This window comes from Dicentrarchus labrax, unplaced genomic scaffold, assembly GCF_905237075.1.
Source record: "Dicentrarchus labrax unplaced genomic scaffold, dlabrax2021, whole genome shotgun sequence".
In the NCBI taxonomy this organism is placed as follows: domain Eukaryota; kingdom Metazoa; phylum Chordata; class Actinopteri; family Moronidae; genus Dicentrarchus; species Dicentrarchus labrax.
In genome coordinates this window covers 5,209-26,840 of record NW_026136898.1, presented here as the reverse complement: position 1 = coordinate 26,840, position 21,632 = coordinate 5,209, and the positions used below count along the sequence as shown (strand labels likewise).

The following is a 21,632-nucleotide window of genomic DNA, read 5'->3' as shown; positions in this document are numbered from 1 at the left end:
TGACGGAGGCTTCAGCTCTGGGGGAAGAAGCTGTTCCTATGTGTCTGTTTGAACTAAATGAGATCTTTCTCTGTCCGTCCACTGACTCCTGGTAAAGGACTTTGACCAATTCCCAATCAATGCTCTGATACGTTTCTAAAGTAATTGATATACATTATCATATATTTTGTTGTTGTTTTTATTGACATTATTATTATTACTACTACTACTACTACTGCTACTACAGGTCAACAATCACTGAACTGAATCTACATTCAATATGAAATACATAAAGCTGTTGAGTTGGAGTTAGATGATAAAATGTCCGTGTGCCATACAACTGTGTCCGCCTCCCCTATATGACGTGGGACTGTTTAAAACTGATAAAAAAAGTACATACATTTCATTTTCACACTCATGTGCACTTTTGTAACTTCCTCATTTTAAAGTTAATTCTTGCATGCGGTTCGAGAAAGCAACATAACTTTTAAGGAACTTCACTTCTCTATACGTCTTGATCTGTCTGCCTGGAAGACCTGAAGAAAATGTAAGTCATCATAACTTCTATATGACACATATTAAATTCATTAATGTTAAATACACTATGAAGTAATAAAAACATAAACATTAGGTCATTTTACTTTAGATCAATAAACAATGTTAAAGGTATAAAACAGAAAACACAGGTGGTAAAAGTTCCCATTGAAATGTAAGCTGTAATTTGATTGTAGTTTGAGACAGTTGAAAATAGTTGTGAAAAAAAAATTGTAACATTGTAAATAAATGGAAAGAAATCAAGAAAAGAGACTATATGTTTGTCATTTTTTCCTTTCACAAAACAGTATAACTTCCTGTTTTTCCTTTTCATCATTTCATCTTCTACGTCTTGTTTAACCAAAGCAGCATGTTGTAACTCTGACAAACTGAATGTTACAAAGTGTGGGTCAAACAATAGTTTGTTTTTGCAAATCTTTTATAATAAGTTATAAATAAAAAGGCAAAATTGCAAGAAACGTATTTAAAATAAGTATTGATTAATTTAACTGTTTAATTATAGTTTTTTTCATGAAATTAAGAAATAGATACAGGATTGCAAACGTTTCTTTGTATGCAACCTCTGCAAATATTGCATTCAATAGTAGCCTCCAAATGAACCCTACTGTAAAAGTTTATAAGGGATGAAATGTACTAATGATGTGAATTGTTCCATGTGTAATCTCCAGAGTTTCTGTCTCTCCTGACACACAAAGATGGCTGCAGCTCTGACTCTCCTTCTCATTGGCTGTCTGCTGCAGAGTGAGTTAAAGTTCATTCACATTTTTATAGTTTTATAGTCATCAATGACTTTAAAACTATTAAAACCTATATCTACACACTGTTAGTTAAGCATTCACACAACAGAACAACAGTATCTATAATACATGGTGCACTAAATACATTTGATGGGTGAAACATTTTATTTTTATCTAGAAAAAATCATTACAGTCATCTTTTGGATTATTTTATGAATAAAGGTTTTGTGCTAAGATTCTAGCACGGCAACCAAACAGTCAAATTTCCTTATTATTGTAAAGTAGTTTTCACTTGTTCTCATTTACAGGTTTGTGTCTTGTGTTTCAGGTGTCCACTGTGGAGAGTTTAAGGTCACTATGCCGCAGACTATAGAAGTTCTCAGGGGGATCCTGTGTGACCATCCCCTGCTCCCTTTGATATAAAGGACGGATATAGATCAGACTTAGATAGAACATGTAAAGCAATGTGGAAACATTATCAAGATGTTGTTGTGTTTAATAGCAGAAATCCTCATTCGTCTACAATAAAAGGAAAACTGACAGGAGTCTTAACAGCTAAAGACTGCACCACAACTCTGAACAACATGCAACCTGAACACAGCAATAAATATTACCTCAGAGTGCAATGTGACAATGGCCTCAAATATGATTTTTTTGAACAAAAGTTGGACATTTCAGTAAAAGGTAGGTTTTAAAGTCAATGTATTTACACTTCAGTTATTTAGAACTGCTTTGACCTTGTACTCCATTAATTGCACTTTTCAAATAGTATATAAAACGGAGAAGAATTACATTTTTACTGACTGGTCAAAATGTACCTTTCCACCAGATGATCCTCCCAGACCAACTCTGACTCCGTCCACACTGGAGGTGAAGGAGGGAACCTCAGTGAGTTTGAAGTGCTCTGCTCCAGCTCCCTGTCTGTCTCATCCTCCAACTCTGACATGGACCCCCAGCCTGGGTCACAGTCAGGGAGACACTGGAGGAGAATCAGGACAAAACTAAAGTCAAGACCTCTGTTGTGAACTTCACTGCTTCTCACCTCCATCACAGACAGGAAATCTCCTGTACTGCTGTCTACAACAAACAAGATGGCAGCACTGAGTCATCTGTTAGCACAAGTTTAACAGCTGATATTTCATGTAAGTTCATTTGTTTGTTTGTTTTTTAATTCATCATGAAACAAATTTAATTGAATTAGTCAAATCTTCTACAAAATATTAGCAGAAAAGTAATTTTGATGACAATATTTATATATAATGCTTTTTTATAAAAAAGAGCAAAAAACATGACAAATTACTTGATTTCCAAATATCAGATTACATTACACCTTTAAATAATACCAAACATTTATTTGTCATTTTTTTGTGTGGAAGTGCAGCAAGAAAGCTGGCTGTTGTTTGATGTCAACTTTCTTTTACAATGATGCTTTACCAGGATGAATATGATCAAAGTTAATTCAATCTCCAGGGAACACAGATATTACGACTTATAACTGACAATGTAACACATACCAATGATATTTATTTTTCAGATTCCCCCAAACACACCACAGTGTCAGTCAGTCCCTCTGGTCCAGTACCAGAAGACAGCACTGTGACTCTGACATGCAGTAGTACTGCCAACCCAGCAGTAAGGACCTACACCTGGTACAGAGCTGATGGAGGCCAGGAGACTTTTTATTGGGACCGGACGTGTTTTAAACATTGAAGCTTCTGAAGTCAGTGGTCCTTTTTTCTGCAAGGCTGAAAATGATCTTGGAGCTGGACGATCCAACATCAGTCAAATAGACGTTCAGTGTATGTATCTAATATCAAACTTGAAATGTTCTATATACTCTGGTCTAGCTGTATGCAGTACACTGATTTACATTTAATAATATATTTTCATTATTTGGCTAAGTTAGATATTTACGGTATGTTTAGGATTTTAAAATGTCCAACTTTAGCACCACTGTGTTGTCATCAAAAAAATATTTTTGTGTAGCACATGTATACTCTAATACAACTCTATTATTGCTACTGGACCAGTTCTAGGTTCAACAGAGTGGGGTAACCATACAAAATGAAACCAGAGACCAGGTACTTTAAATACAAAAACCAGCAGTTTACTGAAATTTAACATAGACAATACATATAACAAATATCAGAACCAGTGAATAGTCCTGCAGGTAACAAAAAAGTAAAGTAGAACTCACTTTCCCTTTTTTTCCTCACCTAGATTTTAAATAATTTGGTTTAGAGTTTTATGTTAGACCAGTCTATAAGTCTATATCTTATTTTATGTTAATATGTTGCACCTATTTTTGGTTTCTTTCTATCTCGTGTTAACTCTTTTTTTAAGTTAGAAAACAAAAGAATATTTACACCATTTTCAAAAATCTTAGTCAAGTTACACTGTTTTGCTTTAAATCATAACTTTCACAATTATGAAGACAGAATAAAATATTAATTTCAGTTCAAGTTCAGTTCCACTCTTATATTTCAGTTCAGCTCAGTTTAAAGAGAGAAAAGTGGAAAAAGAATAACATCAACAGTCCTACCGACCTGTCCAACAGGTCATGAAATAAATGAATTATTCTAACTACATAAACCAGGATAAAGTTTTATAATTACTGTAAATTGCAACATTACTGCCACGTTGTTCACACTGCTGTACTTTTCTCCTGCCCTCATGCAATTAACCACACACCTTTGCTTTACATAAAATACATTTCCACATTTTTCCAATAACACAATATACATTCATACCTCATTTCCTTAACAAACCAAACTAATTAATTAACTGATTAACAGTATGTTTATAGCTTTTTTCCAGTTACAACTGTTAGCTCTTCGCTAGCATTTATTATACTGCAACAAAGCTTCAACGAAAATAATTGAAACTCACCAAAAACCGTTGTGGTTTACTAATATAAAATCCTCATGAATCCCCGACCAGGCAGGTGTTACTTTTCAGCTTCTAAATCAACTTTTCATTAAAATATTTTCTCTCTTTAATTTCTCTCCTCTCTGCTCCACTCTCCTTGTTGCTATGGCAACAAACAGCAGCGAGTCTCTTAAAAGGGAAGTTCAGGAGAATTTCTTACAGCCATACTTTTAACTGTTTCCATTCAATTAAAGTTAAACAATTATTAATTGAATCTTAGATTAATGCATTTTAATCAATAAACTTATTCATGCATTTTAATCAATTACTTCTATTTGTCACATTTCAATGTGGGTAACATCTGCATTCCATCTTACTAGTTAATCCTTTTCAGTCTCCAATATCACACACATGTTAATACAAGCTAGTCAGTCATTTAATGGTGTCTCTCCTCTTTAACTTGTTAAGTACTAGTGAAGATAGGAAATACGAGATACCATGTTGTATTATCCAGGTATTTGCACTCCAGGGTCATCAGTTACAAAAAGGTGTCGGCACTATAACTTTAGAAGAAAAATCGTGACACAATCTACCTTAATTATTTCATGACAAATATAAGATCAAATTATACCTATAAAAATACAAATAATGTTTCCATAAGTGTAATCATTTCTTTTTCAGATTCACCCAAACACACCACAGTGTCAGTCAGTCCCTCTGGTCCAGTACCAGAAGACAGCACTGTGACTCTGACATGCAGTAGTACTGCCAACCCAGCAGTAAGGAACTACACCTGGTACAGAGCTGATGGAGGCCAGGAGACTTTTATTGGGACCGGACGTGTTTTAAACATTAAAGCTTCTGAAGTCAGTGGTCCTTTTTTCTGCAAGGCTGAAAATGATCTTGGAGCTGGACGATCCAACATCAGTCAAATAGATGTTCTGTGTAAGTATTGCATGAGTAAAACCCAGGCACAATTCAGTTTATCTAAAGATTCTATTAAGTCATTCATTCATTATCTTTATTTTATTTTGTATTTTTTTCCCCCAAAGCTCCCTGGTAGCTCACCAGCGTGCCCCATAAGAATATCATTTAATATAATTATTGATACAATGTCTTCAGTAAGATGTTAACAAAATGTCTTAATTGATGCAATAAATAAGCAGGTCAGATTTAGAGTTTTGTGAAAAACAAAACAAAAAATGATAATGAAAATGTTTTACTCTAAACACACAAATCTCACCACATGTGGTCAGCAGGCTCTCGTCTCAATGATAGTATCCTCATTTGGTGATAGGAGTTCAGTTGGAAACAATATTAAACCTATATATAGTTTTTAGTCCCATTCATAGTAATTAGACTCTTTCACAGTTTTCCAGCTACAATACTCCTTCAGTTACTTACAACAAATTGAAGCCAGTGATTCAGTGTATCGACAGGTCTTTAACACCTTCAAATCTTCCACCTTTTACAGGTTATTAATATTATTTAACTTTTAGATCCAGCAATCCAAAAGTGTTGCGTAAACTGTTCAACGGCTCTTCATTATTACACATCATTGAAAGAATTTCAAAACCAGTAATTCAGCCTGTCGTAGGCCGTTCAGCAGTCTGCATTCACACCTGCAATTCTCTAGTTATATGAGAGGTTGTACGTTACATCTAAGAGGTGTCTCTAATATTTAGTCTAGTAATAGTATGAGGCAAGATTATAACCGTGACCGTCACTGTTCAAATATGGTCTTTTGTGTCCGATGTAAATAACCTCTTTGTTCTTTCTTGTTCCATCCACTGACTCCAGGTAATAACCAATTCCCAGTCAATGCTCTGATGTTTCTAACTGGTATAAATCATTATATATTTTTTTATTATTTATTTACTTGATTTTGCTCCCTTTACTTACCACAGTCAATTATTTGACAAAATCAGGCAAATACACTAACAGATAACTAAATATGTCATTAGTTAACCCATTTGTAAAACAAACCTAACCCTGGGTTAATATGGCTACAAACAATTCCTTTATTCCTGTGGTAACAAGGAAAATGAGCACAGACAAGACCCTCAACGTAGAAAATAACTTTGCATTAAGTTTGTCTTCACTTGCAACTTACAGTTATTGTGATATCAGTACATCTTGTCATTTATTTTTGCAAACTTGATTAAACATGACTATTACAAGCTTGACTCAGACATGTGACAGCAGAGGGAGTCAACACACACAAATGTCCAAAGCCAAAATAATTTATAAGAAAATAAGAGTTAGGATGTATGTGTGACTAAACTAAAAAGGCCTGGATTTTATTTTATACCTTTGGCCCCTCCCAGTAAAGGAAGCCACATGGACTGTCACAAACTTCATTCTTAACTTGTCGGTTTTCTCTATATTCATTACAGTTGCTCCACAGATCCTGTTCTCCTCTGATTGCATCAAAACTGCAGACCAGCTCAACTGTTCCTGTGAGACTGTCGGAAAACCTTCTCCCACTTTACAGTGGTATTTGGATGGGTTACCTGTCAATCACTCTGACAAGTTTGCAATCAGCAACGAGCCTCTAAATGAGACAAGGCTGAAGATATTCATCACTGTGAATCAACCACAGGAGAGGGATCTTTCCTCTTTGCTCTGCCGCAGCTCCAACTCTCTGGGATCTGCCAGTCAACGTTTTTATGTTCTTCAAACATCTACAGAAAGTCAGGGTTTGTCATAGTTCTATTGATTAGTTGGAAATGATCAGGATTTCTTAAAATTTCATTTCATATATTAATTTAGTGACTAGGCTTTTCTTTTATAATAATAAAAAACACCCCCAAAAATTATTTCTGTGTGTCACGAGTAGTGATGCACTGTAACCAGTCCCCAACCAGGATGATTGAGCCAGGGATATGATATGTGAAGTGTTATTGTTGTTTCTTGTGACAGGTCTTGAGCAACATTGTGGACCGTACTGTGGAATTCTTCTATTGGCTGTTGCTGGTGTCTCTCTCAGTGTGAATGTCTTGTACACAATCTACGTGGTGTTCCTTTGGTATGTATGTTATTACAGTGGATTATATTTTTTTGTAAAAGCTCTGCTGATGAATAGCAATGTTGCTTTTAGAAAATATTGAATATGTACTTTTATTTTTCTTTCTCCTCAAAGTAAAAGAAGAAAGAGTGTGAAGCCAAAAGAAGAGGAGAGGACTTACATGTCTTTGGATCGTAGAGACACATCTCCAGAGTATGATGTCATTGCCCAAACTCCAAAATGACTCCCTCTACTTCCACTGATGATGAGCTTGATGATTATCACATAACATTGCTTAATGATTTATTGTATATCTTATACTGAGGCAAAAGCTCATCCTTCATCACCTTGCTCTCTCTTGCAGTGCCTTAAACTTCCACTTAGTGATATCAGTGTTTATGTATCAATTATCTAACATTGAACAACTATACAATGTAATGTAAATAAATACTTTTCTATATAAATCTTCTAATGCTCGCTTTTGTAGAAATGTTTTAAACTTCAACAGAAAGGTTATTGATTATGCTATATGGTCATTTTTAGGTACTGAGGTTTTCATGTTTGTTGGTGTACATATGTATGGTATACATACTGTTGTGTCTCGTCAAGTGTGTTCATTTTGTCATGTTCATGTTTAGTGTTCCATGACTACCCCTCCCTTTTTTTTGTACCACCTTTTCCTCTTTCCCCCCCCTCCCCCCCTTTTTTTTCCCTTTTTTTTTCCCCCCGCCCCTGCCCCCCCTGATTGTTTTCACCTGTTTTCACTTACACCTGGTATAAATAGTCCTTGTCCTCTTTTTTTTTTTTTTTTTTTTTTTTTGTTTTGTTTAGATTGTGTAATGTTTTGTCTTGTGTTCTTTTTTTTGTTTTGTTTTTTTTTTTGTTGTTTTTTTGTTTTTTTTTTTGTTGTTGTGTCCTTTTTTTTCTTTTTTTTCAACAAAAAAAAAACAAAAAATACCCCTTTTGTCCATCTTCGTCAGTCCCTGAATCGTGCGTTTGAGTCCACCAGAATTGTGTCTGAGGTTGTGACACGTACATGTCTTTCTCATGAATAAGAGGACAGGATTTACAGGACACTGGATCGAAGAGATGAGTCTCAGAAACAGACGTTGTCAACATCCGCTGAGTGCTTTGTTGATTGTTTGACAATGACACTGAAATATTTCTGAACAAAATATTAGACCATTGTTCATTTCCTGTTTGTTCCCTGGTCCAAACAGTAATTGTCTTTTAAAGCATGACCACAATTATTGTTACATAACTTCAACCATACATTTGTTTATTGTAATTTGTAATTTTAAACTGTTTCAGAAGGCTCAGACAAATGTTGTCTACCTGTCGATAGTAGACTTGTTGTAATACTATTTTGAATATCAACTAGAATTATCAGTGTGTCGGAACCCCTATTTGCTACAATAGGTGAGTACAATAACATGAGCACAATGTAATGTAAATAGCACTGTAGAGATAGTAGCTTTGAAGGGGTTATACTGCTTAATTATTGGTGAAACTGGATCACAGAGTTATTCACTTAACTTTGTGCTCATTTGAGTGTGTGGTGGTTTTATTTTGCACTCTGTTTATTTTTTTGGTTGTAAATTTGTCTTTTACATACAATACATACATATAGAGACCATGTACGTTAACAACACGGCAAACGACTGCATCAGCTATCACTGAACTGAATGAACATTCAATATGACATTCAATAAAAAAGGTTCATACATACTGAACTGAACTCGACTCAATTAGATGATAAAATGTCTGTGTGCATATGACTGTGTCTGCCTCTCCCTTATCTGACGTGTGACTGTTAAAAAACATTTCTTGAAACAATTACAATTAAATATTTATCCATAAACTTATTTATAATAATTTGTAAGCTATATATGTTTCCCATAGTAAGTAAGAAAAAGTACACTTCATTGTTACATGAATCTGCACTTTTGTGACTTCCTCATTTTAAAGTTAATTCTTGCATTCTGTTGGAAACAGCAGCACAACTTTGAAGGAACTTCACTTCTCTATACATCTTTGATCTGTCTACCTGGAAGACCTGAAGACAATGTAAGTCATCATAACTTCTACATGACACATATTACATAAGCAACATTTTTTAAATGTACTATAAAATTCAAAAAATATAAACATGAGGTTACTTTGCTCTCAACAATTACAGTGCAAAATTTCAAAGGTAGAAAAAGAAAAGACACTAAATATGTGAAAGGTGGCAAAATCGTCCGATTGTGGTTTAAGAATGTTGAAACTAATTCTCTCAAATAAATTGTAACTTTGTAAATAAACTGAAAAAAAGACATAGTATGTTTGTCATTTTTTTCCTTTCACAAAACAGCATAGCTTCCTGTTTTTCATTTTTATTATCTATTAATTTTCTACGTCTTTTTTAACCAAAGCAGCATGTTGTAGCACTGAACTGAATGTTACAAAGGGTGGGTATTGATTAGGCCTTGATTGAAGTATTGATTAATTTAACTGTTCAATTATAGTTTTTAAAGGAATGCAGTAATACGTCCCCTTATTCCTCTACGAATGATAAATAGGTGTGCTGTGTCACCGTGACCTCATGAAATGAAGAAACAGATCCGGATTGCAAAACGTTTCTTTGTCTGCAACCTCTGCAAATATTAAATTAAATACTGGCCTCCAGGTGAACCCTACTGTAAAAGTTCATGAGGGATGAAATGTACTAAAGATGTGAATTGTTCCATGTGTAATCTCCAGAGTTTCTGCCTCTCCTGACACACAAAGATGGCTGCAGCTCTGACTCTCCCTTCTCATTGGCTGTCTGCTGCAGAGTGAGTTAAAGTTCATTCATATTTGGATCAATGACTATAAAACTATTAAAACCTATATCTACACACTGTTAGTTAAGCATTCACACCACAGAACAGCAGTATCTTTGATACATGGTTCACTAAATACATTTGATGAGTGAACAATTTTATTTATCTCGAAAAAAATCTTTACAGTCTTCATTTTAGATTATTTTATGAATAAAGGTATAGCGCTAAGATTCTAGCACGGCAACCAAACAGTCAAATTTCCTTCTTATTGTAAAGTAGTATTCACTTGTTCTCATTCACAGGTTTGTGTCTTGTGTTTCAGGTGTCCACTGTGGAGAGTTTAAGGTCACTATGCCGCAGACTATAGAGGTTCTGAGGGGATCCTGTGTGACCATCCCCTGCTCCTTTGATATAAAGGACGGATTTGGATCAAACTTAGATAGAACATGTAAAGCAATGTGGAAAAATGAACAAAGGACTGTTGTGTTTGACAGCAGCAATCCACAACCGTCTATAATAACAGGAAATTTGACAGGACACTTAACAAAAAGGGACTGCACCACAACCCTGAACAACATGCAACCTGAACACAGCAACAAATATCACCTCAGACTGGAATGTGACAATCGCCTGAAATATGATTTTAATCAACAAAAGTTGGACATTTCAGTAAAAAGTAAGGTTTTAAAGTCCATTTAGTTACACTTCAGTTGTTTATTTTTGTAGAACTGCTTTGACCTTGTTCTCCATTAATTGCACTTTTCAAATAGTATATAAAATGGAGAAGAATTACATTTTTACTGACTGGTCAAAATGTACCTTCCCACCAGATGATCCTCCCAGACTGACTCTGACTCCGTCCACACTGGAGGTGAAGGAGGGAACCTCAGTGAGTTTGAAGTGCTCTGCTCCAGCTCCCTGTCTGTCTCATCCTCCAACTCTGACATGGACCCCCAGCCTGGGTCACAGTCAGGAGACACTGGAGGAGAATCAGGACAAAACTAAAGTCAAGACCTCTGTTGTGACCTTCACTGCTTCTCACCTCCATCACAGACAGGAAATCTCCTGTACTGCCGTCTACAACAAACAAGATGGCAGCACTGAGTCATCTGTTAGGACAAGTTTAACAGCTGATATTTCATGTAAGTTCATTAGTTAATTTTTTAATTCATCATGAAACAATTTTAAGTCAAATCTTCTACAAAAGATTAGCAGAAAAGTAATTTTGATGACAATTTTTATATATAATGCATTTTATAAAAAATGGGTCAGCACACATGACAAATTACTTGATTTCCAAATATCAGATTACATTACACTTTTAAATAATACAAATCATTTATTTGTCATTTTGTTGTGTGGAAGTGCAGCAAGAAAGCTGGCTGTTGTTTGCTGTCAACTTTCTTTTACAATGATGCTTTACCAGGATCAAAGTGATCAAAGTTAATTCAATCTCCAGGGAACACAGATATTACGACTTATAACTGACAGTGTAACACATACCAATGATATTTATATTTCAGATTTACCCAAACACACCACAGTGTCAGTCAGTCCCTCTGGTCCAGTACCAGAAGACAGCACTGTGACTCTGACATGCAGTAGTACTGCCAACCCAGCAGTAAGGACCTACACCTGGTACAGAGCTGATGGAGGCCAGGAGACTTTTATTGGGACCGGACGTGTTTTAAACATTAAAGCTTCTGAAGTCAGTGGTCCTTTTTTCTGCAAGGTTGAAAATGATCTTGGAGCTGGACGATCCAACATCAGTCAAATAGATGTTCAGTGTAAGTATCAAATTTCAAAGTCAAAATGCTCTATATACTCTGATAGGTCTAGCTGTATGCAGTACACTGATTTACATATAATAATATTTTGTGATTCATTTGTTAATTTAGATATTTAGGTGATAATTTGAATGCCGAACTTTAACACCCCCCATGTAGTTATCAAAAGAGATTTTTACATTCCACCGTACTAGTTAATCCTTTTCAGCCAACAATATCATACTCATGTCATTATTGGCTAGTCAATCATTTAATAGTCGCTTTCCTTGTCAACCCATTAAGCACAGTAGTTTGAGGAGGCACATGTTGGTCGTAGGTCACATATTGCATGTAGCCCTCAAGATTCAGTTGGGTAGTCCAACAAATGTGTGTTAGTGCAGCAAGGAAGCTGGCTGTTCTTTGCGGTCAACTTTCTCTCGATGGAACACATATATTAGAAATTACAATGTAACACATAATAATATTTATGTTTCAGATTCACCCAAACACACCACAGTGTCAGTCAGTCCCTCTGGTCCAGTACCAGAAGACAGCACTGTGACTCTGACATGCAGTAGTACTGCCAACCCAGCAGTAAGGAACTACACCTGGTACAGAGCTGATGGAGGCCAGGAGACCTTTATTGGGACCGGACGTGTTTTAAACATTAAAGCTTCTGAAGTCAGTGGTCCTTTTTTCTGTAAGGCTGAAAATGATCTTGGAGCTGGACGATCCATCATCAGTCAAATAGGCGTTCAGTGTGAGTATCACATGATTAAAACTTTTATATTACCTCAATCAAGGTATAATTCAATGTATTCTGTTTAGTCATTAATCTATTTACTATTGTATTTAGTTTTTCAAAAGCTCTTGACTTAATCTGTTTATTTATTACATTTATTTAAACATTTTATTAAGCAATCTCTTCTTTAATAAATGTGACACATTTTTAGGATAGTTTATACATTACACATGTTTCTAATATTCAATATAACCTTAGGAGTGTATTGGAAATATTATAGCATCCCTATCACTGTTCAAGTATAGTCTTTGGCGTCTAATGTGAATGGCCTTTAACTTCTATGTATTTGCTGGTTAATGACATTGAACAATTCTCGATGACATCATCGTTTTATAAAATGTTTTACTTCTTTTTTACTAATGACATAATCTTGCCATACATTATGTGTCAAAATCATATCTAAATACATATATTTCTCCCCACTGGTAAAATTAACCTAACCCTGGGTTAAAATTGTTCCAGAAAATTAAATTATTATAGCAGAATAAAGCCTTCAATGAGTTCAAATATATAGAATAATGGACTTCATGACAGTCTTAACTCACAACTTCTCAACAATTATTTTGTTAAATCAGTACATCTTGTCTTTCATTTTTGTGAACTTGATTAAAAATGACTTTATTTGACTCTTAACTTGTCGGTCTTCTCTGCATTCATTACAGTTGCTCCACAGATCCTGTTCTCCTCTTATTGCACCAAAACTACAGACCAGCTCAACTGTTCCTGTGAGACTGTGGGAAACCCTTCTCCCACTTTACAGTGGTATTTGGATGGGTTACCTTTCAATCACTCAGACACGTTTGCAATCAGCAATGAGCCTCTAAATGAGACAGGTCTGAGGATAATCATCACTGTGAATCAACCACAATGGAGGAATCTTTCCACTTTGCTCTGCCGCAGCTCCAACTCTCTGGGATCTGCTACTCAGAGGTTTTATTTCTACAGCCTTGAGCCTCAAACATCTGCACAATGTATGTGTTGTGCCAAAGTTTTATTGATGTTTTAGAAACTTTCAGGATTTCTCAAATTCATATTTTATTATTACTATTATATTTATGTGACTAATGACTACTCATCAACATACCTTAATATTTCCTCTATTTGTGTTTGAAATACTGAATCAGAAATGCCCCAAAATATTTTTTACTGCCACATTAATTGTAAACATGGGTAGTGATACACTGTAACTAATCCAAAGGTATCATTTTGTTCAATGAAATGTTGTTAAAATGTTTTCTCAAAGTTATGCATATATACTTTCTTTCTTGATAAAAGAAAGAAGCATAAATCAGTTAGTAGTGATAAAAAGACGTTCCTTGTTTCCTTGAATTCTTTAAACAGTTCAATGTCCAAACTTTTATCAGAATAATTGTCTCATGTCTGAGTTACCTCTTTATCCTAATCTTCCACTGTCCCTTGTATGTTTCAGACCAAGTGACACTGACAGTCTTCATCATCATAGTTGTTGCACTGCTAGTACTAGTATGTGCTCTGCTGTTAGTCAACAGGTACGGTAACAGCTTGAGACAAAATGTTCAGACATTCCCTTCCACACACAACTGCTATTACTAACTTTTACTTGGACTTCTGTGAGTGTTTGTTTGGGTCTTCATCCATCAGAACCAATTTAACACTTGTAATAGTTTGTGCTGTATCTGTAAACCATGTTCTGCGGAGACCTGGGACCTCATTTATATATCAAACTTATACATTTTTTATCTTTATTATGACTTCCACAGAGAACCATGAAACTGGTGGGTAATATTCATGTCCATCATATCCCTATTTGTTAGACACCTTTGACAGCTGATCCTCTTTGTAGATTCAGTTTGTCTATGTTTGTCATATGTTGCGTAGATTTTCATTTGTGATCAACGGTTTCATCCTGTTGATTAATAAATGAGCAGTGGGAAAAAGATGAATCAAATATAACCATGTAGGTTAAATGTTCTACTGTATTTTTCAGAGCTCAGAAGACTCGCCATAATCTTCCTAAGGGCACCGTTGCTATGAGTCAACTTCTAACAAGTGGAGAGGGAAACGAGGTACGGGGGATTTTATACTTAGAATTAAGTAATTAAATTTGGATTAGCAGAATATGTGTACCATTGATGTCTTCTCTTTAATTGCAGGTACCCAACACAACAGAAGACGACATTTCTATCAACGCCAGTGTGCTGAGACAGGAAGATGTCGCCCCTCCTGCAGCTGTCTCTGGCCCAAACAACGCCGACTCAGCAAGCTCTGGGCCAAACAATGCAGAAGGAGCCGATAAAAACTTAGAGAAGAAGAATGAAGGAGGCAGCGACGTGGTTTTACGCGAATGTGAACTGGAAGAGCAAGAGCAAGAAGAAGAAGAAGGAAGGTGATGCTGTGGACATGGATCAACCTGGTAGCTCCTATCTTGAGGAGGAGAGGTGCATGGTGGGAGGCATGAGCAGAAAATCTGTGAGCAACGCAATGGAGATGGGAAGCCTATATGACAATGTAGAGCCTAGAAATGTGAAGAAGGAAGTGGAATGTGAATATGCCCAGGTTCAATTAAAAAAAAAGTGAGAAGAAATAGATCACACTTCTGTATTGCTCTGCCTATTTTTAAAACTATTTTTCAGAATGTCTTGTTCTCTTGTACATACGTTTCCTCATTTGCTTTTTGTTGTTGCTTTGAAACAGAATTTCAAATGAACAGAATTATGTTTCATTGTTTTTAATTTAAGAGGTTTTTAACATCTTGCAGATTTTGTGTCACTGAATAATTTTGTTTTACGTGCATGATATACTGTATTTTTACTCATATAATTATGTTTGGCTTGTGTAAATTGACAGATCCTCCTCTGTTTTACATTTATTTAGTAGTTTGGAATATTTTGTTTATTATATTCTTTTGAACATTGGATTTTTGTTAAAACATACCTTGCTGTAGAAACAATAATAATCCAATAATCCATAAAACTGCTTTTTGATGAAATGTTACGGAATAATGGTCTAACATTGTTACAGCTGCTGTGTTCAGAAATTAAGAGGTCAAAGGTGACTCACTGACTGCTGTACAGCCGCTACTTTCTTAAACTGCTAAGCTTGTTTATGGGTAAAATTGAGTTTCATCTGTTTGTATCACTGTTGCTGAGTATCATTACACATAAAAAAGATGACACAGTAAGCAAATATTTCAAATATTAGTGTCATCTGAAAATTATTTTACCCAACTTCTGGGATTTGTCCTAGAACAGGAAAAAGTAAAAAAATAAAAATAAAAGTTTAAAACCTGCAGAATTCTCACATTTAAACTGGAAATGTACATTGTTTAATAATTTTGCAATCAATAAAAGGTATTTTAAAGTATTTGTAGCTTTTCTGATATTGTTAAGTGTTTTATTAACACTATTTGCAATGCAGTGTATCTGTATAAAATAATATACTATATATAATGACTAGTCAATTATTTAATCAATGTTTTCCATATCAACTTATTAAGTACTAGTGACCATAGGAAATACTAATTATCATGTTGCATTATTCAGGTTACTGGCATAGTGTCTGTCACATGAACTGAATCAGTTAATACTACTTAAATTTAATAGTCATGCAACATTTCACCACAGGTTGAGTTTATATTGGTATTTATTAATTTGTAAGACATTTTAGAGGAAATAACTAATGGCTAACTACTAATAACTACTTGCAATATTCTGACTTCAATACTTGCTAATAGGCAGTGTCATCAGGTGTATTATAATTATCTGTATAATAGTTTCATCCTTTGCACAATGTTTTAATTTCAGGATTTTTACTATAATAGTGAACTGGTAAAGTTCAGTAATGGAACCAGTCAGATTATTCATAAAACGTTAATTATATCAATAATACACAAAAAAAATCTAAAAAACAATATTTGTAGGAGGAACAGGTCGGGTGTTGGTCATATACTGCGCCGCAAGATTCAGTGTCCCCGGGCCAACAGGTGGGTGGCGGTGCAGAAACATAGCAAGAAAGCTGGTTGTTGTTGTTTGATGTCAACTTTTGACATTACATTAATAACGTGGTTTACACTGATGATTTAACAGGACAAATACACCTGGTACAGAGCTGACAGAGGCCAGGAGGACTTTACTGGGACCGGACGTGTTTTAAACATTAAAGCTTCTAAAGTCAGGGGTCCTTTTATCTGCAGGGCTGATAATGATCTAGGAGCTGGACGTTGCAACATCAACCAAATAAACGGTGAATATAAGTTTTCGTTTATTTAAAGCTTTTATTTACCTTTTGGCTGTTAACACACTTTGTCATTGTAGACATACAACAACATTTTGTATGGTACCTCTCAGTGACAAGCGGCATCCAATAAAAACAAGATAAAAAAAGATAATACATGTAAATACAGTAGTACTGTAACCCATATTGAAATGTGATAAATGGAAGTAATTGATTGAAATGCATAAATAAGTTAATTAATTAAAATGAATTCATGTAAGAATCAATCAATAGCTTTAATTGAATGGAAACAGTTAAAAGTATGGCTGTAAGAAATTCTCATGAACTTCCCCTTTAGGAGACTCTCTGCTTGTTGCCGTAGCAAGAAGGAGAGTGGAGCAGAGAGGAGAGAAATTAACGAGGAAAATATTTTAATGAAAAGTTGATTTAGAAGCTGAAAAGTAACACCTGCCTGGTCCGGGATTCATGAAGATTTTATATTAGTAAACCACAACGGTTTTTGGTGAGTTTCAATTATTTTCGTTGAAGCTTTGTTGCAGTATAATAAATGCTAGCGAAGAGCTAACAGTTGAAAAAGCTATAAACATACTGTTAATCAGTTAATTAATTAGTTTGGTTTGTTAAGGAAATGAGGTATGAATGTATATTGTGTTAGTGGAAAAATGTGGAAATGTATTTTATGTAAAGGTGTGTGGTTAATTGCATGAGGGCAGGAGAAAAGTACAGCAGTGTGAACAACGTGGCAGTAATGTTGCAATTTACAGTAATTATAAAACTTTATCCTGGTTTATGTAGTTAGAATAATTCATTTACTTTTTTCAGTTTTTTCCTTGTTCCTGTATGAAGTTGGACTTGAGTGTTGCTTCTTCTGCAGTGTGTGGAGGGACGACAAACACACACACAAGCGCGGGATACAAGATGGCGAGCCAACCCATGGACCCATGAAGTTTCTAGAGACAACTCCGCTCCATCATGTCAGAAAGGATCCGCTGTGTACACACTGTTGGTAAACTGGCTGCCAGAGCGGTAGTGTTGGGGTTATTCTTTTTCCCCTTTTCTCTCTTTGGACTGAACTTGAACTGAAATTAAGTATTACTTCATATTGTATTCTGCAGTGTTGGGGTAGTTACTGAAACAAAATCCATTACACATTACTAGTTACTTTTTTAAAAAGTAATGCCTTACTTTACTGTGTTACTCGCTGCTTAAAGTAATTAGTTACACTACTAGTTACATTACTTTTGGATTACTCCATGAGATCACCTGAGATGCACCATACCTTCATTGCCAATGTTTTCTTTAGCTCAGTGTCCATCTTGACATAACACTGGTCCAGGTAGCTTGTAAAGGTTTTCCTGTCTGATGGCGGGCGTCCGCTCCGCGTTGTGTGTATTTTGCTCAGTTTCGAAAAGACGGCGATTCCACAGTTACTTTGTAAGCGTTACCCCCAACACTGGTCTTCATAATTGTGAAAGTTATGATTTAAAGCATAAGTGTTTGACTTGACTAAGATTTTTGAAAATGGTGTAAATATTCTTTTATTTTCTTACTTGTGAAGGAAAGAAAAAAGGAGTAAACTCAAGGAGATAGAAAGAAACCAAAAATAGGTGCGACCTGTCCACATAAAATAAGACAGTTACTTATAGACCGGTCTAATATAAAAACTTTCTAAACCAAATTATTTAAAATCTAGGTAAGGGGAAGATGAGTTCTATTTGACTTTTTTTGTTACCTGCAGGACTATTCACTGGTTCTAATATTTGTTATGTGTATTGTCTATGTTAAATTTCAGTAAACTGCTGGTTTTTGTATTTAAAGTACCTGGTCTCTGGTTTCATTTTGTATCGTTACCCCACTCTGTTGAACCTAGAACTGGTCCAGTAGCATTAATAGGGTTGTATTAGAGTATACATGTACTACAATACATATAAATATGAAGAGAGGCATTTGGATGAGCAGGTAAGCAGTGATAGTGCACATTGTCAGTATCAGTATAAAATATATATTTCACAACAGTTTGACAGTATACAGCAGAGACAAGATATGTGTAGTATATGTGTATGTGCTGTTTGTAATAAAGTTTTTATGTGCAATACAACAGGTGGGTGAATGAGTCTTTCAGTCTATAACTCCTGTGAGAGGGTGGGGGTGACGGAGGCTTCAGCTCTGGGGAAGAAGCTGTTCCTATGTGTCTGTTTGAACTAAATGAGATCTTTCTCTGTCCGTCCACTGACTCCTGGTAAAGGACTTTGACCAATTCCCAATCAATGCTCTGATACGTTTCTAAAGTAATTGATATACATTATCATATATTTTGTTGTTGTTTTTATTGACATTATTATTATTACTACTACTACTACTGCTACTACAGGTCAACAATCACTGAACTGAATCTACATTCAATATGAAATACATAAAGCTGTTGGAGTTGGAGTTAGATGATAAAATGTCCGTGTGCCATACAACTGTGTCCGCCTCCCCTATATGACGTGGGACTGTTTAAAACTGATAAAAAAAGTACATACATTTCATTTTCACACTCATGTGCACTTTTGTAACTTCCTCATTTTAAAGTTAATTCTTGCATGCGGTTCGAGAAAGCAACATAACTTTTAAGGAACTTCACTTCTCTATACGTCTTGATCTGTCTGCCTGGAAGACCTGAAGAAAATGTAAGTCATCATAACTTCTATATGACACATATTGAATTCATAAATGTTAAATACACTATGAAGTAATAAAAACATAAACATTAGGTCATTTTACTTTAGATCAATAAACAATGTTAAAGGTATAAAAAGAAAACACAGGTAGTAAAATGTCCCATTGAAATGTAAGCTGTAATTTGATTGTAGTTTGAGACAGTTGAAAATAGTTGTGAAAAAGAAACTGTACCTTTGTAAATAAATTGAAAGAAATCAAGAAAAGAGACCATATGTTTGTCATTTTTTCCTTTCACAAAACAGTATAACTTCCTGTTTTTCCTTTTCATCATTTCATCTTCTACGTCTTGTTTAACCAAAGCAGCATGTTGTAACTCTGACAAAGTGAATGTTACAAAGTGTGGGTCAAACAATAGTTTGTTTTTACAAATCTTTTATAATAAGTTATAAATAAAAGGCAAAATTGCAGAAACGTATTTAAAATAAGTATTGATTAATTTAACTGTTTAATTATAGTTTTTTCATGAAATTAAGAAATAGATACAGGATTGCAAACGTTTCTTTGTATGCAACCTCTGCAAATATTGCATTCAATAGTAGCCTCCAAATGAACCCTACTGTAAAGTTTATAAGGGATGAAATGTACTAATGATGTGAATTGTTCCATGTGTAATCTCCAGGGTTTCTGTCTCTCCTGACACACAAAGATGGCTGCAGCTCTGACTCTCCCTTCTCATTGGCTGTCTGCTGCAGAGTGAGTTAAAGTTCATTCACATTTTTATAGTTTTATAGTCATCAATGACTTTAAAACTATTAAAACCTATATCTACACACTGTTAGTTAAGCATTCACACAACAGAACAACAGTATCTATAATACATGGTGCACTAAATACATTTGATGGGTGAAACATTTTATTTTTATCTAGAAAAAAATCATTACAGTCATCTTTTTGGATTATTTTATGAATAAAGGTTTTGTGCTAAGATTCTAGCACGGCAACCAAACAGTCAAATTTCCTTATTATTGTAAAGTAGTTTTCACTTGTTCTCATTTACAGGTTTGTGTCTTGTGTTTCAGGTGTCCACTGTGGAGAGTTTAAGGTCACTATGCCGCAGACTATAGAAGTTCTCAGGGGATCCTGTGTGACCATCCCCTGCTCCTTTGATATAAAGGACGGATATAGATCAGACTTAGATAGAACATGTAAAGCAATGTGGAAACATTATCAAGATGTTGTTGTGTTTAATAGCAGAAATCCTCATTCGTCTACAATAAAAGGAAAACTGACAGGAGTCTTAACAGCTAAAGACTGCACCACAACTCTGAACAACATGCAACCTGAACACAGCAATAAATATTACCTCAGAGTGCAATGTGACAATGGCCTCAAATATGATTTTTTTGAACAAAAGTTGGACATTTCAGTAAAAGGTAGGTTTTAAAGTCAATGTATTTACACTTAAGTTATTTAGAACTGCTTTGACCTTGTACTCCATTAATTGCACTTTTCAAATAGTATATAAAACGGAGAAGAATTACATTTTTACTGACTGGTCAAAATGTACCTTTCCTCAGATGATCCTCACAGACCGACTCTGACTCCGTCCACACTGGAGGTGGAGGAGGGAACCTCAGTGAGTTTGAAGTGCTCTGCTCCAGCTCCCTGTCTGTCTCATCCTCCAACTCTGACATGGACCCCCAGCCTGGGTCACAGTCAGGAGACACTGGAGGAGAATCAGGACAAAACTAAAGTCAAGACCTCTGTTGTGAACTTCACTGCTTCTCACCTCCATCACAGACAGGAAATCTCCTGTACTGCCGTCTACAACAAACAAGATGGCAGCACTGAGTCATCTGTTAGCACAAGTTTAACAGCTGATATTTCATGTAAGTTCATTTGTTTGTTTGTTTTTAATTCATCATGAAACAAATTTAATTGAATTAGTCAAATCTTCTACAAAATATTAGCAGAAAAGTAATTTTGATGACAATATTTATATATAATGCTTTTTATAAAAAAGAGCAAAAACATGACAAATTACTTGATTTCCAAATATCAGATTACATTACACCTTTAAATAATACCAAACATTTATTTGTCATTTTTTGTGTGGAAGTGCAGCAAGAAAGCTGGCTGTTGTTTGATGTCAACTTTCTTTTACAATGATGCTTTACCAGGATGAATATGATCAAAGTTAATTCAATCTCCAGGGAACACAGATATTACGACTTATAA

At 35.0% G+C, this 21,632-nt stretch overlaps 1 protein-coding gene and 1 long non-coding RNA gene across 2 annotated transcripts; both read left to right on the top strand.

The window, feature by feature from the left end:
• Positions 1-398: 398 nt before the first annotated feature.
• On the top strand, positions 399-1,657 carry LOC127360617 (uncharacterized). Its single transcript, XR_007883839.1, has 3 exons — positions 399-526; positions 1,203-1,275; positions 1,600-1,657. It is a non-coding gene; the product is annotated as an uncharacterized LOC127360617 (long non-coding RNA).
• Positions 1,658-1,855: 198 nt separating this feature from the next.
• LOC127360615 (B-cell receptor CD22-like) lies at positions 1,856-21,252 on the top strand (the record flags this gene model as incomplete). The annotated part of the gene is made up of 9 exons (XM_051395051.1): positions 1,856-1,955; positions 2,228-2,413; positions 4,821-5,084; positions 11,474-11,737; positions 13,181-13,489; positions 13,948-14,026; positions 14,485-14,563; positions 14,651-14,883; positions 21,099-21,252. Coding segments are annotated over exons 1-9 (1,668 nt in total), but the record flags the coding sequence as incomplete, so codon positions are not given.
• Positions 21,253-21,632: the final 380 nt, after the last annotated feature.